The 17,519-nt window shown below is 42.4% G+C and overlaps 7 protein-coding genes across 7 annotated transcripts; 3 read left to right on the top strand and 4 right to left on the bottom strand.

Moving 5' to 3' along the window:
- Positions 1 to 1,910: 1,910 nt before the first annotated feature.
- Bfra_011549 (uncharacterized protein) lies at positions 1,911 to 2,450 on the top strand (the record flags this gene model as incomplete). Its single annotated transcript, XM_037341876.1, has 1 exon — positions 1,911 to 2,450. The coding sequence occupies one exon, from the start codon at positions 1,911 to 1,913 to the stop codon at positions 2,448 to 2,450; it is 540 nt and encodes a 179-aa protein (XP_037194733.1).
- A 1,047-nt stretch (positions 2,451 to 3,497) lies between these two features.
- Bfra_011548 (uncharacterized protein) lies at positions 3,498 to 6,494 on the bottom strand (the record flags this gene model as incomplete). The annotated part of the gene is made up of 1 exon (XM_037341875.1): positions 3,498 to 6,494. The coding sequence occupies one exon, from the start codon at positions 6,492 to 6,494 to the stop codon at positions 3,498 to 3,500; it is 2,997 nt and encodes a 998-aa protein (XP_037194732.1).
- A 1,658-nt stretch (positions 6,495 to 8,152) lies between these two features.
- Positions 8,153 to 9,391, top strand: Bfra_011547 (uncharacterized protein; the record flags this gene model as incomplete). The annotated part of the gene is made up of 1 exon (XM_037341874.1): positions 8,153 to 9,391. The coding sequence occupies one exon, from the start codon at positions 8,153 to 8,155 to the stop codon at positions 9,389 to 9,391; it is 1,239 nt and encodes a 412-aa protein (XP_037194731.1).
- Positions 9,392 to 10,162: 771 nt separating this feature from the next.
- Positions 10,163 to 10,648, top strand: Bfra_011546 (uncharacterized protein; the record flags this gene model as incomplete). Its single annotated transcript, XM_037341873.1, has 2 exons — positions 10,163 to 10,530; positions 10,636 to 10,648. The coding sequence occupies 2 exons, from the start codon at positions 10,163 to 10,165 to the stop codon at positions 10,646 to 10,648; spliced, it is 381 nt and encodes a 126-aa protein (XP_037194730.1).
- A 709-nt stretch (positions 10,649 to 11,357) lies between these two features.
- On the bottom strand, positions 11,358 to 12,095 carry Bfra_011545 (uncharacterized protein; the record flags this gene model as incomplete). The annotated part of the gene is made up of 1 exon (XM_037341872.1): positions 11,358 to 12,095. One exon carries the CDS (start codon positions 12,093 to 12,095, stop codon positions 11,358 to 11,360), a length of 738 nt encoding a protein of 245 aa, XP_037194729.1.
- A 1,037-nt stretch (positions 12,096 to 13,132) lies between these two features.
- On the bottom strand, positions 13,133 to 14,559 carry Bfra_011544 (uncharacterized protein; the record flags this gene model as incomplete). Its single annotated transcript, XM_037341871.1, has 2 exons — positions 13,133 to 13,498; positions 13,567 to 14,559. The coding sequence occupies 2 exons, from the start codon at positions 14,557 to 14,559 to the stop codon at positions 13,133 to 13,135; spliced, it is 1,359 nt and encodes a 452-aa protein (XP_037194728.1).
- Positions 14,560 to 15,738: 1,179 nt separating this feature from the next.
- Bfra_011543 (uncharacterized protein) lies at positions 15,739 to 17,351 on the bottom strand (the record flags this gene model as incomplete). Its single annotated transcript, XM_037341870.1, has 2 exons — positions 15,739 to 17,271; positions 17,325 to 17,351. The coding sequence occupies 2 exons, from the start codon at positions 17,349 to 17,351 to the stop codon at positions 15,739 to 15,741; spliced, it is 1,560 nt and encodes a 519-aa protein (XP_037194727.1).
- Between the last annotated feature and the right edge of the window lie 168 nt (positions 17,352 to 17,519).

Raw genomic sequence — 17,519 nt, 5'->3', positions numbered from 1 at the left:
GTGGTTTACCAATCGTGATTCTTGCTTCAGGTTTGTTTAATATGAAGTTAGACTTTCTTGGATATATCCAAGAAGCGGTCTTTTTGTAATCTGACAATTGCGACTATCAGTTTGTCAACGACGTTTTTCAATGCACACTGATATCTAATTATACAATAAACAGAAACAACGAGTTTGAAGATTGTTTTCGATCCTCCTGACTTTTCCGACTTTATTTGACATTCATCTTAGTTGTGACTGAAAACTGTTTTTATATATGAGACTAGGCTCTGATCGGTCTTTTGTATGTCATGGAAAATTGTATGTCGGAGAGACAATGAAAGCGGAATTGCTCAGCGTCGATTAGCGATAAGATTTCGCCGCGTTGATATATTCTGCATGCTGTAGGTTAATAAATTGACTCTCATATTCGCCAGAGCTCCTATTATCAAGTCAGTCTTCTTCGTACCGGAATACTCCAATATCGCACTCAGTTCCCCGGCTTCACACCATCAACCAAAGTTTCCCCGCACTTCCGTGTCTATTGATTCAATGATATGCGACAACATCTGTACTATCAAATTTCCCTGCAAATTTATCTTGATCAAATATCTAGATGTGATCCTGCGCGAGAACTCAACCCCATCGAACATACTCGCTAGGTATGCTTCATATGTGAAATATAAGGTACGTGACCGATAATGTGTCGTGAGACACGACATGAACAAATCGTAAGGAAGAGTTGCGTGTTGGTAAGCTAGGTATGGGAGAGCTGGAAAGTCCGGAGATCATACCTCCCGAAGTCAAAACGAATAGCCGGATGAGGAGACGAGTTGAACTTTCACTCGAACTTCAATCAGGACCTATTCTAAAAACAAGATACCCGAATAAAAATACAATCACGGGAGTTGTGAGTCAAAATGATCAGACGTAGATGACAGTAGAAGGATGAAGGTATTGAGAAGTAGCAATACTCGGTCAGTATGGAGTGCATCGATCTTCTCGCCCTCATATAGCAGGAAAGTTCTTTGCTGATACGATGAGACTTTTTACATACGCAGAGACGTATAGACATCTCTGAGACATTACCCTCTAGCCAGAATGGACAAGAAACAGGCAAAAAAACCTTCGCTCCCGAGCTAAGGATATGAGATTAGTCTTTAGCTCTTCTTCTGAATTGACCAAACAATACAACCAAAGGGAAAAGCTTCAATCAAAGTCCACCTGATTACCGGACAGATAGAGACTTTTTACTACTACTCATCTGGAGTACTAGGTATACGGGGGAAGGAAAACACTTTACTGAATTTTCACCCGTCCCCATTCAACTGATCGACTAACTATTAAAGTGACGAAACAATTATCAAAATCCGACGGTCTCTTCACACTGCAGTAAAAATAGCAACTCTGGCAGTCATATGTGCATCACCACACCATATGAAGCATGGCTCACTACGCAACTGCATAACCAAAGCTCATCACCCAAAATCCATGCTTGAGAATACATGAATTTTGAATTGGGATTTACCAGAACCAGAAAATTCGGAATGTCGGATACACATCCCAAGTTGATAATCGCAATTCTTCCCCGTGCTGACCTGACCAATCATATCCACGACATGTGACCATCACACAACTCAATCTTTTGTTGCACATCTAAAAGATGCCCTCTTGTGTTACTCTGCACGGCTAAATATCGGACCTATTTAGACTACAAAACTCCACCATATCTTTTTCTAGCCTCACAAGCGCCTCGGCTTACATACATACACACCTAGCCACATAGCCACATTTTAATGCGCTCATTTCCTTCTGCAAAACCTCATATATAATTAACTCTCTCCCTCACTCACCACTTATATCTGCACCCAACATCAACCATACCACATACTCCCACCTCACGAAACTAAACACAAAAACAAAAACAAAAAATGGCAAACTCCAAAGTCCCCAATCTCAATTTCGGAAGCCCAATAATCTTCTTCGATTCCAATCCCGAAATGCAACAAACCTACATCGGATCCTGTTTTACCTCCTTGAAGGAAACGCTCAAGACCTCCTGGACGGGCGAAGTGCGCAAGTTCCACAACCCCGGAACCTTGCGAATAATCTTCTGGACGCCGGAAGGAAAAGAGTGCATCAAAGATTACGATTTGCACGAATACAAACTTGTGCGGGAAGCGTGGGAATCGCTGTTCAATCTGCCGGATGTGAAGCGCGCGATTGTGATGGGGTATAGTGGACAGAATCCGTATGTGAAGGATTTTGGAGAGAAGAATCCGTGGGAGGATAAGATTGAGAGGGAGAAGATGAGGCAGAGGAGGAGTGAACAGATGCAGGGGGAGAGTAAGGAGGGGAGGGCGGGGAAGGAGATTGATATTAAGAAGGTCATTGATAAGACGGAGGAAGCGGAGGTGAAGAAGATTGCGGAGCAGATTGGAAAGGTGCCAATGAAACATGAGGAGGTGTAATGGAGAAGGATTGAGGAGGAATTGTCGTCGTATGCGAGGAATGTTAATATCGAAAGTTTTCATGTCATAATAGGGGTAAAGGAGTTTTCGGAACTTGCGGAGATAATGGAGAGGGTATTGGATATACGGCGTATTTGGAAATGAACTCAAGCATGAAAGAGGACGAACATGATCATATATTCGGATGATATGGATTGAAAATTAGAGGGTGGATTTCATGAAATGTAAATCTCAAAAATATTAATTGCTGAAGACGGGACTGTTGTGAAGTGATTACGGCATCTTTATCTGTCGATGTTACAATTTCAATCCAGAAATGGAAGTTTCAATGATTTTTCTCTATCTAGTTCTTGATTCTGTTCGGACAAGACAACAATCATGAGGAGGACCAACCCAAATAGCCAACAACAGCATTAAACCTTCATCACGGCCCAGCCTTACCCACCTAATATAAGCAAGCAATTGGTATGTATACGTATCTTCTGGTCCAACGTATATCCCCTACAAGATAACCCTCAAGAAGAATCATTCCCACACCCTTACTTTTGCAAGGTTTCCAATGCTCTCGTCCCCCAGGATACCATCGAATTCTAGTCATGGAAGTAAGTTCGACTCTTCCCTCAATGAATCAACCATATATTTTTGCCATGTTGGCCTCATCTGATATTTGTCTTCCTGCATACACCGTAATACCTTACTATTTGTCAGTTCACCTAACACTTCTCATTAACCCTACCAAAATGACTTAATCCATGACCTTGCTTCGATTACAATTTTATGCAGCGTTTCTTGCTGGATATACGTCGATACCTAAGGAGCATTCTGGATTTATGGATTGTAAACGTGTGGGAATAAGCAAATGATTGAGATATCAATCTCGAGGTCAATTTCGTGTCATAGAAGGTGGCTTTGGAAACATATATATATTCATCATGAGCAGGAGTGGTATACGCAAGTAGATAAAACCAAAAACAATAACACCTTCTCTCCCTCTCCCAAAACCCCATTTCCATCCACCCATTCATCCATCAAACGCATTCAAATCTCTCAAACCCTCCTCATTCTAGGTCCAGAAGGCAATCCCACACCGCCTCTCGGTCCACTAGGTAATCCCATTCCCGCCCTCGGCCCCCCAGGTATTCCCATACCTCTTGGTCCTCCCGGCAAACCCCCCTTAATCGAAGGTCTCTGTGACAATTGTCTTGGCGGCTGCATGAACTGTAATTCCTCCTCCTTCCTCGCTAATGACATCGGCATTGGCATCCCAGATCTCTCTGCCGCCATTCCTGCAAAGGCCATTCTAATTTTCTCTTCCGCCTTTGCCATCTCCTCTTCTCTCGTTAAAGGTCTCTCTTCCTCCTCGTCATCGTCTTCTCCAAGGAATTCATCTGCTTGTTGTTGTCTTTGTAATCTGATTGCTTCTTCCCTTTCCATATCCATTTCCGCTTCTTGTCTTTCCTGTTGCATTCTCATCATCTCTCTTTCTTCCCTTTCGATCATATCCATTCTTTCCATCTCCATTTGTGCATCATATCGTTGCTGTTCTGCAACACGTTCCTGTTCTTCCCTTCTCCTCATCATTTCCATTTCTCTTTCATCTCTTTGTCTTTGTCTATCCATCCGTTCTTCGTAAGCCCTTCTTTCCTCCTCCTCTTCTTCCATTTGTAATCGTTCTTGTTCATCTCTTTCAGCCCTCAATCGTTCTTCCTCTCTCATTTGAGCTTCCATTCTTTCGTTTCTCTCTCTTGCTTCTCGATCTCTTCTTTCATCGCGTTGACGAGCTTCTTCGGCATATATTCTTTCCTCTTCTTCTCGTTGACGTTCTTCAAATTCTTCCTCGCGTAGTTGTTCTTCGTAAGCTAGTCGTTCTTCTTCTTCTAATCGCTCTTCTTCCAACTGGCGTTCAATTTCTGCTTGTCTCTCGTCCTCCTCGTATCTTCTTGCTGTTTCCTCGGCAGCCAAACGTTGTTCTTCTTCTAATCTCTCTCTCTCGGCCTTTCTCTTGATCGCTGAAATTCTTTCTTCCTCCTCTAACCTCTCCCTTTGAGCCTGTCTCTCAATCGCGGCAAGTCTCTCTTCTTCTTCAAACTTCTTAGCCGCCTCTTTCCTCGCAATTTCCGCCAATCTTTCTTCCTCCTTCATTTTTCTAGCTGCCTCCTCAGCTAGCCTCTCCTGTTCCCTCTCAAAAGCTCTAATCTGTGCTGTTAATCTCTCCGCCTCCTCTTGAGCTTCTCTCTCTTCCGCTTCTCTCTTCTCCCTCTTAATTCTCGCCTGCCTCTCAACTTCCTCCCTTTCCTTCCTCAACCTCTCTTCTTCAGCTTCATTCTCAATTCGTATTCTTTCCTGTTCCTTATAGAAAGCCTGCATCTCTTTTGCCTCCTTAGCGATCCTTTCATCTTCTTCTTGCATTCTTCTCAAATTTTCTTCCATGCTCATTCTCTCCTCTTCCATTTCTTCTTTCTCAAGTAATATTTGTTCAGCTTGTCTTTCATATTGAAGTAATTTTCTTTCGGCTTCAGCTTCAATAGCCTGTTCAGCAATTTGTGCAAATCGAGGCGAGGTAGCAAGTTTTACCATATCTTGAAAGGAACGTTTGGGACGAAGACGAAATTGAGGTGGAATGGGGCTTAGTTGACCATTTATCATGGGTGAGCGTGGAATCGTGGTAACTGTTTGGGTCTTTGGGGGAAGGGGGCTAAGTTGATCTTTCAAGAGAGAAGGAATTGGTCTTGTTGTCACTATGGGTGCTGGAACATTTGGAATGATTTTAGCGACTTCGGATACTACTACTGGGAATCTTGTGACTGCTTTTGATTTCCTTTTTGATAGCCTGGTACTCTGTGATGTCGTCTTTGGAAGTTCGGATATCGCTTTGGAAGTTTCAGGAGCCGGAGGAATGACTACCGGAATGGGTTCTGCCTCCTTACCAGCTGTCGATATTCCAGATTTTCTAATCTCGCTTTTTCGTACTTCTGTCGGTTTTTGTGTAGTTGGAGTTTCTGTCGCAGGCTCCATTGAATTCAATCCCGCCATGATATCGTCCAGTGCTGAGACTGAAGCCTTCGGTTTCCGTTGATTCCTTGGCTTTCCTAACGCTGGTTTTTCCACCGCTTTTTCATTATCGATAGGTTTTGGAGTAGATGGATTGGACATGAATTCCTCACCAAAGCCAGCCAAAAGGTCATCCAATGCAGATATTGAAGCTTTAGTCTTACTGCGAGTGGAAGCTCGTTTTGTGGAGGACCTTGCCCCCTTGAACGATGACCGTGTTGAAAAAGGTGTGTTTGGACTGATGGAGTTAGGTGTCTCGGTCATCGATTTTCGGGAGGGATTTGAATCGGTCGGTGAAACAGGCTCTATTGGCTGCTGTGTTTGCACTGAGATGATGGGTTTTGATTGCTGCTTAAGTTGAAGAGATCGCAAAACATTCGTAGGTTGAGAAGGTTCATCAGTTTTGATAGGCTGCACAGTTTCCGGCGACTGGACTGGTTGAGAAGGTTCAAGAGGCTTGACAGGTTGCACAGGTTGCGGCGACTGGACTGGTTGAGTATTTTCTGGAGAAACAGATCTCGACCCGATCGCAGCAGCTTTTCTCTCCGTTATTAACTTTTCGATCTTGCTCATTTCGGGCACTGCTTGAATCTTTATCTCCTTCACCTCTTCCACGGGAGAATCCACTTCCCCTTTATCCTCCACAATTTTTTCTTCGACCTTCGCTTCCTTCGGCGTACCATAACCAAACATCTTTGCCATCCTTGCACCTCTACTATTAGATTTCAACGTCGGCATTCTCGTTATGGAAGCTGTGCCCATCCCAAGATTCCCCACACTCCCCAACTTTTCATCGAAGCGTTTCTTCACATCTTCGCTCGGGTTTGGTACTGAACCATCCTCCTCAAGGAGTAAAGGCTCGATAGTTTTGACATCATTATTGGTGTTTAGTGGTACAATGGGTGTGATTATTTGTTCATTTTCTTTGTCTGCGGGCGTTACCCCGGGATTCTTCTTGACATAGGAGGAAAAGTAGGCTCCCCAAGTTGCCATGATATTATTGGTGCTGTTGTATCAATGTTTTTCTGTTCTAGGTGAGGTCGTTAGCGACTTTCTCACGACTGTCGGATATTTGAGGAACTTGCTTGTAGAATTTGGTTGTATCGTGCTGTATTGTATCATGCTAAATCGTCTCGTGTCGGATTATTCATTAATTGTTTTAGCATCAAGCTGTTTGTAAGTAAATCAAATTATACCTCTCTCTGGTTTCCAGCACCTTAGAAAGTCAAAATAAAGTTTCCTGCACGCAATCAGCGTGGACCCCAAAGCAAAAACGATTATGATAAGTACGAAAAAAGAAGACGGAAGCTGTCAGAATCCATGACAGCTGTGATGTGCATTAGTTAAATGGAAGATCCAAACGATGTCTTTTGTAGGTGACATCAAAATCTGTCACTGTCATGATACATGCAACGTTTGAAAGTTTGGTATGAAATCACTCAAGACAATTTGGCGGGGTAAGATGAGAATGTAGGGAAGCCCCATGCGACGATGAGCGATGCGACGCATGGGTGGGTAACAAATGTTTTGTAAGTTGTAAATCTCAGATATCATTCAATATTTTCGTTTTGAAAATTTGAAGGTTCATCGACGACTATGTTGACAATGAAATTGATGGTTTGAAGTACAACTTGAAGGTTTTCATCCACAAATGAAAAATAGCATTTGGAAACCCCGTGCTTTTGCAGGGTGAATAGTAAGGTTATTTATAAAGCATCTGCCAAGCCTTCACGTCCAAACATTCATTGTCAGTGCGATGATTGAGACAAACACCTCTTCAAAACATAAAAAGCTCTTATTTTTTCACCTCTTTGAAACCTCGACTGAGGAATGTCTTATAATTCGAGGATAAGATACACTCTGCTACTCCCAGTATTGCATGACGTCGGTGCGAATCTTTTGGATTGATTCCTGCACCTTCGGAGATGTATTTTCAGAGATACGTCGAGACGGGGCAAGAAGGTCGAATGATCAAAAAAAGGAATGAGACAAATGGGATGGATAAAACCATTGAAGTTAGGAAGAGAGACATGTCCACCACGTCATACAAGGAGATGATAGTCACGAGATTTGGGAGAGACAAATTCTAACAATCCTATAGAACTTGAGACTCATCGGAAAGGTGGGCAGGTGGGCAGGTGGGCAGGTGGGCAGGTGGGTAGGTGAGTACGTACTGATTCCTCCCTGTTTTGTTGCTGTCGTGTTTCAAAGCCTCCCGTCGTTATAATGTATCAAGGCGATATAGAATTCGATGCGAAGAGGGTACAGAGGAATTGCAATGCTGTCTTGTACAGGTAAAGAATTACTGCACTAAAGTAATCATGGAAATCTTCCATTTTATGACAAAGTCGGGTTCTTGACACAATCGAATAATTTCAGTTCACCGGCTCCAATCCAATTCTTCACGATAGCTTCGATGAGCTGTCAAAAAATTGGGGATACGAAAAGATTACGATTATGTAATAGACCTAGAACTATCATACTCCACCAGCTCGCATCTTTCTTTACGCAATCGTGGTTCAAATCAGATTCCATGCAAAAGTGTACTTCAGAGTATCTCCAACACAATCATGGATTTATTTCCATTTTCCCTTCATCAAATTACTTCCTACATTCATTCTACCTCTTAGGTGAAGTCTTGAGTAACCATCATGGACCAAATTGCTCCGTCACCAGGCTTGGCCTCTTTCCTTTTCCTCAATCTCCCTGTCAATATTCGTCAACACATCTACAAGATGCTTCTATGTACATTTGGAGATCCGCCAGAAAATTTGAAAGATAACGGCTGTACAATTGTCCCCATACGAATCACCAAGCTCCAGCATGATATCTACCCTCAGATACTTCGGACTTGTCGAAAGATCAATCATGAGGCTACAGTTATCATGAGAGAAACAAATCTTTTCATTATGGTGACTGGTGTTATAAGATTGGACGAACCAAGGAATTGCTTCTTCTCAAAATACATTCCAATGGTCAGAATAGAAACAGAGCAGCAAGAAGAAGACTTCCGGAAAGCTTGCGTAATGACTCATGAGATCTGTGGATCAACAAAATCCTCAGGAATTTTACCTGAGGAGCCATACAAATTTATGCTACTTCATCGTCATCTTCCACTGTTGTGTGCAGCTTTGGTTGTCAGTGCAATAGGAACACTTCCCTATTGTGATGAGATGTCAGCAGCTCATATTGTTACTCTTCTCGAAACTTACGACGAAGACATGTCCAAGTCGTCATCTTTGTCTGAGAAGCGACAAGAGAAGCTCATTGCACCTTATCGTTCCGAGTTCAAAGGTTTCTCGGGGTTTCAATTGAAAGGAAACATATCAGATGGGTTGAAGGACGTTGTTCTGTTAGAAATTGCCCAGGCCCCTCAACTAAATTCCGAAGGGACCATTCATGGTTTACAGAGTATGGAAGCAAGAGGAAATGAATTCTTCGCTCTAGGAGATGTTGAAAATGCAAACCAAACCTGGTGTCAAGCTTTAATGACGATTCGACGAATCTTGACTATGATTCAAAGAAAACTGTTGCATGAAATCCATGGACCAGAGTTTATATATCAACTCATGAACATATATTTTGATCTTTCATCGGATCGTCTTCAATACATCATCCACGCAATGCAGATGACCGGAATGCAACAACGAAAGGCTCTGTTCCGTGTTCTATCGCGTACAGTTGACGATCCCTTCGATACGAACAGACATTGCAATCTAGAGGGCTGGGAGCCATCTCAGCACAAGTTGGCAGAGTTTAGATATCGAGAAGCCATCGGTTGCCGATTGGCGGGAGTGTCACGTGCATACGAGGCAATTGAGGAAGCTTTGAAAGCCATGCCTGATTATCCTGAGTTCTTGGAGGAGCAGAAGAGAATCAGAGGGGCGTAGCCTTTAGGATACTGTCGGCTACCAAGACGGTGCTAGTGATCAACTCTATAGAACAGGAAATCATTGAGTTGCAATTTCGGCATGTTAGTTCCATTGGTGCCTTGAGTGTGGTAGCAAAGCCCTTGTGGAAGAAATAGACGATTTCTATTCACCGGCAATGCTTGATATGGTAAGTCACCCTTCTTGATTAGTCCACCAGTGGGGATGCATGGATTGACGGGACACTTTCCAACTTTCGAAATTTTTAACAAATTGGTTCTTCAATTGTTTGATATTAGAATTTATTTTTTGATTGTTTCATCTCTAATAAACAACTGTAATACTTCTTGAAATATACGATTTCATATATCAAGAGATATTCACAAGTCCCTTTTTGCAGTGTCCTATTAGTCTGTACACCCACTGGTGGTTCATTGATTATAATTCCATTTTTCATCATGCTAATAGAGTAACTAAAAGACTTCAAGCTTCTTTGTACAGCAGCTTTAGTCTGCAGATGATCCCGTACCATCTCTGCCGCCCTCTGTATAAAGAACTCTTCCTCACAGAAATTCATATTCTTTCTACATCTGATTCTCTTACACCATCTTCATATCTCAATTTTATCACAGCATCTTTGCATCTCAATTACAGCCGCGTTTCGATAATAAAAGGCAACTCTGCAACCATCTTCCCAAGTCTTTTTGCCATACGAAAAAGGATGACCCAATCTTTGTATCCTTTTCATCATCAGCGACGATCCAGTTTTCAAGCTTGATCATCTCATCTGATATGGAGACATCCACCTTTTTGCCAGTAGTCAAGAACGTCAAGAAGCTTTTGGGATTTCAAGATCTTTCCGGTGAAATTCGCAATACAATTTACGAGCTTCTACTTTATGATTTCAAAGAAGTGTTGGTTCCATGCCAATTTCCTGATCTACTGTCACCTTATCAGGTGGCTATCGCCAGACATCATATTCATCCTCAAATATTGAGAAAATGCCGACAAGTGTACCAGGAGGGCACATATTTGATGCGAAAGAAAAACCTATTCATCAGATTTGAATGTGAGGTCTCACCATACCAGATTACCCTTGCACTTCTAGAGATCGAAGTTCCTTTTCTCATACCCGATCCATCCACTTCAAGGGGCCACCAGTGAGTGCATGGATTAAAAGAGATCACTCAAGAGATTCTTGTCTAAATACCAAGATATCTTATTCATTCCAAGAGCCGAGTCTCGATATCGTAATATAGTAACAGTCGGCTCTCGTAAGCGGCCGACTAATTCCTAATCGGGGAAAGCAAGTGTCTCCGGAAAGCAAGTGTCTTTATTCAATTTTATTAAAACTATATTATATTTGAATATTTCAATTACAACAATCAAAAATTACACATAATAAATTATAAAATATTACTTTTTGTGATACTCAGGGCGATATAGAGTTAGGATTATAGTAAGATTATGTTTCTTTTATGTTTATGGAGGACTCTCAAAATGACTTTCAAAAAGAGGGTGATGAATGTGACGACAACAGGTTCAAGGCATGGTAGAAAAGAATCAATTATCGTAACTAGAGAATAACAAACTATTGTACAAAGAATGAACCTGTAAGAGGCTTTTATAGGCCTGGAGGGGACCAGGAGGGGACCAAGATGAAGCGAGATTTGCTCTGCTAGGTGGGGCAAATGGATGACTAATCTAGGCCTGAGACCGGATCGTCACAATGAAAGATTTAGTTTAAATATTAATGATTCTGATAACGATGATGATAATAATTTAGGTTTTTATTAATAAATGATATATATATAAAATACATCTTTCAATTCTAGTGATCTTAATTAATAATAATACTCTGATTGAATTATATTTCTAATAATGCATCAATATAAAAAATATATAATGTTGAAATATTGAGGTTTTGGCCGGGGACATTTACTTTCCGGGGACACTTGCTTTCCCCGACTGGGAACTAGTCGGCCGCTTACGAGAGCCGACTATTACCAGTGCTACTCACTCTTTCCAAATCCTTAGAAGCTCGCAATTCCCTTCTGACTTGCTTTCTTTCTTTTTTCAATTGCCTCTGATCTTCTGCCTTCTTCTTTCTATTCAAGGCCACTTCGAAAGCAACCTCCTCCTGTGCTCTTCTAGTGTCATCAGCCTTGGTATTCAATTTATAATCCCTTATCTCGAAACCTCCAGTAATGTGTAGCGTTCTCTCGATCTTTATTTCAGAGAAGTACTTGTCTTGAAACTGCTTAATCGCAGATTTCAATGGCAATATCCAGTCTCTGTACTCGTCTGGTAATAACGCATCTACATTTTCATAATCGATTTGGGTTCGTTGAGCGAGTTTCATCCAGTTGCCTTGCTTAACCATGATCGCTATGTCTGTGTGGCAAAGCTTGTTTCTCTCGGTATAAGCTGATATATCCCACAAAATATCGGCCACCGGTACTTTTGGATCTAAAGCGAGCATTGCGAGATGGCTCAACATTGGTGTTGATGGTGGTGCTTGCAACAATGATCTTGCTTTCGCCTTCATCTCCTTCTCCGACTCGATGATCTCATGAATTTCTGACCAGTACTTTGCAGAATACTTTCGATCCCATTGCGCAGACTGCTTGTACGTCAAGCATCTATCCGCAACATAATCACCGTAATTCAGTAATATTCTTTGCACGGCTTGCTTTCGAATTGCCTCTGCCTGCCTACCCTCCATTCTTTTTATCTCCTTCTCAGTCTCCGTATTCTCCGTATTCTCTCTATTCTCTCTATTCTTTATCAATATTTATCAATATTTTAATATATAGAAGGCAATTATGCCATCCCCTCAATCCCCTTACTTCCTTGCTCTCTCACTCCGTCACTCCCTCACTCCCTTGTCCTGTCCCCAAATCTAATCGCCTCGATCCCCGATTCCGATTCCCCATCCTTGCCCTTTTCCCCAATACTCACACTTCTCTCTCTCGTTCTTTCCTCTCTCTCCTTCTCTTCCCTCCTCCTCCCTCCTCTTCCACCCAACATCCACAACCGAAATCCCAAATCCCAAACCCCAAGTCCCAAGCACCAAGTCCTCGCTTCCTCCACCTCACACCACTTCCCCCATCATAATCCATCCCATACCATCATATCCCATCACATCGCATTAAACCTCTAAACACCCAACCCAACACCCATCTAGTCCCTCGTACCCAGTGAACTTAACTCTAATCCCAACCTCAACATTGACACTGATACTTCTACGGATTCTCTATTTGCCGACTTTGCATCTTTTGATTATTTTACATCACTTTATATATCTATATCTTTATAGCTGTACCTATACTTATACTCAGTTTTCCAGTTGTGGTGTGATATAATGCGACATGGATTATCATTTTGATACTTGACGGGCTGTAAAAAGGCGAGGGAGTGGAAGGGTGGGTGGTAGACAGGAGGTAAGTTTTATGTAGCGTGTATGTATTTCCATCGACGTGAATATTATCATGTTATTACGTTCTTGTAATAAGAATCGAGCGATGGTGGACGTTCTCAAGCAAAGTAGTCACAATCACAATATCAGTGAATGCATCTCAGAATCATTAAAAAGTCTTGGTTGAGAACTCGAGAATTTTGAAAATTTGGAGGAATCTGACTGGTACAATATTGTGTAAGTCCTGTTTGTATGTATCATGAGTAATGGGTCCTCGAAACTATTATATAACAGAACAAAGAACAACCTAAGAACAAGTACTCAATACCCCTTTCTCAAATCCTTCATTCGCTAAACGATTCATTCTCCACCGAATTGCTCGCACCATTTCTTCCACCACCAGCAATCAACTCCCTATCCCTCTGCCTCGCCACTTCCCTCGTTCTTTGTCTACCCGATGCCTTCGTTTCAACATCCACACCTTGTTTCTGTCTTTGATTATCTCTATGTCTTCGAACACGTTCTCGAGCCATAGCTTTCTTTCTCTCATCTTTAGCCTGTGCCAAAACTTCTCTCTCGGCTGCTTGTAATCCTTGTTGTCTGTCCTTTTTACGTTGTCGGCATCTGCGTTGTCTTTCCCTGTCCATATATTTTCTTCGTTCGTCCTTGGCTTCTTGAGTGGTTCCTATAGGTGGGATACCAGGTCCTTCCTGTGTTGTATTAGTATTCGCACTTGATTCTAGATCAAAGAGGGGATGCAAATGCGCGGGCAACTTACGGGCTTTGCGGAAGTCTTTCTTCGTTTATTAGAAATACTCGCAGAAGAATCCATTTCGGCCTCTTCAGTTCCAACGGATGACTCTAAAACATCTCTTCCTCTTTTATTGTTGGCGACTGGACGTGTATCGATAGAGGGTTCGGGTACATGTACTTGGTCTGCGACTTTTGGAAGTAATGGTCTCTTGCTGCGATTGGTATGTGGTTTCTCAATTGGGTTGCTGTTGCTATTCGATGCCTCTACCTCTTCTGCCATAATTTCAGCTTCCGATTGGTTGCTTTCTGCGTATACCTTCGGCTTTGAAGGTCTACCTCTTCCTCTTGGTTTACGAGTCGTAGAGTTGTCGACTGAAGGTTCATTCTTTACTAATGGCTCTGCGACTTCTGCGGTTTCCTCTTCTTCCATACTGTTACCTTCTGCTTGTGTCGTGGAAGCGATAGCTTCATCTTGAACCACTGTCTTTGAGTTCTTCGCAGGTCTACCTCTTGCCCTTGTCTTGCGAGTATTTTCGACTGGAACCTCAGTATGCGCCAATGTCTCTACCTTCTCTGCAGATCCTCCCCTCTTATTACGACCATGTCTCGGAGGTGCAACTGCGATTGATTTACCATTTAATGATCTTTTGGTTGCCTTTGGTGCTTCTTCCGCCTCAATGTTGTCTGTGTCCTCCGCCGTGACATCCTCCTGAGCTTCATCTTCTGCTTCATCTTTCGTAATTGATTTGACCGCCCCCTCAAGCTTCTCTTTAATATTACTGATCTTCTTATTCAGCGGGGTATCGAGCACCGACTCATCCTGCTCTGTCGACAGTCCCCCGTTTGCAGATTCTTCTCCCACATTATTGCTATTGCCGTGACGAGTCGGTGTGTCGGGATTCGATTCGATTTCGCGCAGGGATGGTGAATTGTTCAAATTATCATTTTGTTGAGCTGGTCTTGAACTTTGTAGTTTTCCAATGGTATTCGATAGGAACTTCCAGACTCTTGCCGACATTTTTATCGAGTAACTGGTATGATACTATACGTTGTGCTGCAAGAAGGAAAGTGGAAGAGAGAGAAAGAATGAACGAAGAAATTGTGGATGATGTTAAAATAATTTTGGTCACAGTGAGTAAGTGACTAGTTTAGTGCGGCCGCAACCGTACTCGAGAAAAATAGTGGATTATGGCCAGAAGCTTCAACCTTATCATCGCGTTCCAACCAATTAAGCGCGTCACTATGCAATCAATTATACCGTTACCATATTTGAATTGAATGTATTGTCGCGAATACCGCAGACATTAATAATTATGATAATGTTGGCATTGTGGATCTTGATTGAATGCGGGTGGTGTTGAATCAAGTATCTCTTGTACCGTTACTATATTCTCATTCGTTATGGAGAAGTTTTTTTCCAAACTCTTTTTCGTGACGGCAGGGTTGAAGTGACAACAAAACATGACAACGTCACAATCCTGCAAACTACTAATGAACCTTGACTCGAGTAAGAATAGTCGATCGCCAGCTCGCCAATATGCTGATCACGGAAACGTTAGGGCTTTTGGACTCTTCCCCGGAAATTTCTAAACCGGCAATGCAGTTTAAGTTTACACTTGGATCAAGAAGACACGCTTCTTTGATGAAGGGGCGTTTTTTGATGAGTGGAATAGCATGTCGTCGGCGAATTCTATTTGATAATCGAAATTTCGCGAAAACCCGGATATCGTTCCAACAAATGTTTCTGGTTAGTTCAGCTGGGAGTAAAAACGGGACGATATAAAGAAAGGGTCGTGAAGAGGAGTGGTAGTAATTCACAGTCCATAGTCACCACCAGAATCAGATATGCTAGGACTACTTTTCGAAGTGCCGAATCATGCAATGCGCTAAAATCGTAGTAGTAGCCATAATCACTTCTAGCCATCCAAAATCATTCGAAATATGTATTAGAATTTACCTAAAATTAATGTCGAGTACTTCCAGACCCAACCCCATCCAAGGAAGAACTAGTGACTCGTGTTGTATAGTAGTCCTTATCGCCATCATGAAACATCATCACCAAAACACCAGCTATCTTAATATATCCCTCAAACCCCGAATGTACAGAAGACCGTACGCTTATTCACATGCCACTCGCAGCCCATTCCGCACAACGCCATTTTTTCAATTGTAAGAACCATGTTGCTTCCAAATCCACTCATTCAGCACCGTCGATCTCCCTAGCGAATCCATTTTCAGCTCCAAGCTGTCCATCTCGCTCCAGCGAGATACGACTTTCCGGTTCTGAATTACAATAGCCATACATACCGCTACAATTGGAACATATCCGAGCATCCGGGCCACCATGTTCATCAGCATCCCAGGCTGTGAATATATCAGGTCCCCAGCCGTCTCGAGTCGGTCCATAAATTTCCGTTAGCTCATCTTCATCGAGGTCAATATCATAATGTCCAAAGATACCCTCGTATTCATCAAGGTTCTCTTCTGTTCGACGGGAAAGCAAGATTCTGTAGTTTTTTTCAACATTCTCAACAGGTAGTCCACTAGCAACATGAAATCGTACTTCCGAGCCTTCTAATTCCCCGAATGCGGCGGGGAGTTTCTTCCAGACATATTTCTCCATGGCGCCTTCTTCTCTGGATTCCGGTAATGTCTTGGCGTAATACTTGAGTTCTGGTAAGAAGGACTCATCGCGTAAGAATATTTTCAAGTATTCACTTGAAATGGTGCTTATGAAGTGAGGTAAGATGCTGCAACCTCTAATTCCGCCATTTCTCATAAGGTAACCCAGGCATTCATAGGCCAATGACCCATTTTGCTCCAGCGGCTGACCTCTAACATACAAGTTATCAATGATTGGACCTAATGTCTCTCTTGTCATCTTCCTCAAGTCGATTCCCGGTCCAGGAAGATTGTCTGTGAAGTTCACAAGGTCAATCATCATGGAACTTAAATTCTTGAAGGCTATTGTATGCTCCCTTGACCTAGCTTGTTGCCTGCCGTACCAGGGAAGCTGGAGTGCTTCAAGAAAATCAAGTATTTGTTTCCAGCAATAGCTTTGTAGACCTGTCCAACTAAGGTTGATGTTTGGAATTCGCTTTATAGGTTTCACCGCGTACCAACGTCCAATTCGCTGGTCAAAGCCCAGTGTGACAATTTTGTTAGAACCTTGGTCGTCGTAGTATTTGCCAACAATCCGTAACTCTAAATGTTCCAACTGGGCACAGGATCTGGGGTGTGTGCTGACGAACCACTTCAAAGATGAGACTTGAGTGAAGATAAATCTGTTGTCCGCAAACAAAGATCTCTGTCCCTCCTTGTAAAAGAATTTAGATAGTCGCAACAATTGAACAGGAAGCTTTCTTTGCTCAGCATGCTCCATATCAGTGACATTGGACTTCAAAACTTTGACACCAGGGTCAATTGTTGGATGTGCTAGCTGCAAAGCAAAGCGTATAATGCGAAGCTTCACTTCGAGTGGTAGCTCGGGATTCGACCTTGTAGTTGAAGAATCTGGTGCAGTGATCGTGCTCAAATCTTTGTTGGCAGGCCAGGCGATGTTGTGGGTAGCGAGAAGGCTTTTAAGACTGGCGTTTTCTCTCGCAAGTGCAGCGTTGCATTCTTCAAGTGCCTTGTTCTGCCTGCAAAGTTGGCCAATTGCGGCATCTAATGGTCGATGATTGCTGACAACAGATGGAGAATCATCTGCAGGTCCGTCCCATATGGACCTCTAGAAAGTAATCAGTAAGATTGTCTTGATAGAAATAAATGAGTATTCCTTACATCTGGATCATAAACAAATAGATCCATTTTTTTGCCAGATTTGATACAATACAGGTAGTCTGGGTTTCTCTCTGAACTTGTATTTTAAGGAGTTTTTGGTTGTTGCTGACAGAACTCGTGGGGGGAAAAGTCGAAGTATTGATGTTTCAACTTTCAAGAGCTTTTCGAAGTAATATAACAAAAAACTATCAGAGT

This window comes from Botrytis fragariae, assembly GCF_013461495.1.
Source record: "Botrytis fragariae strain BVB16 chromosome Unknown tig00000037, whole genome shotgun sequence".
In the NCBI taxonomy this organism is placed as follows: Eukaryota; Fungi; Ascomycota; class Leotiomycetes; order Helotiales; family Sclerotiniaceae; genus Botrytis; species Botrytis fragariae.
Note: the sequence above shows the minus strand (reverse complement) of the source record. Positions and strands in the feature narration are given on the sequence as shown.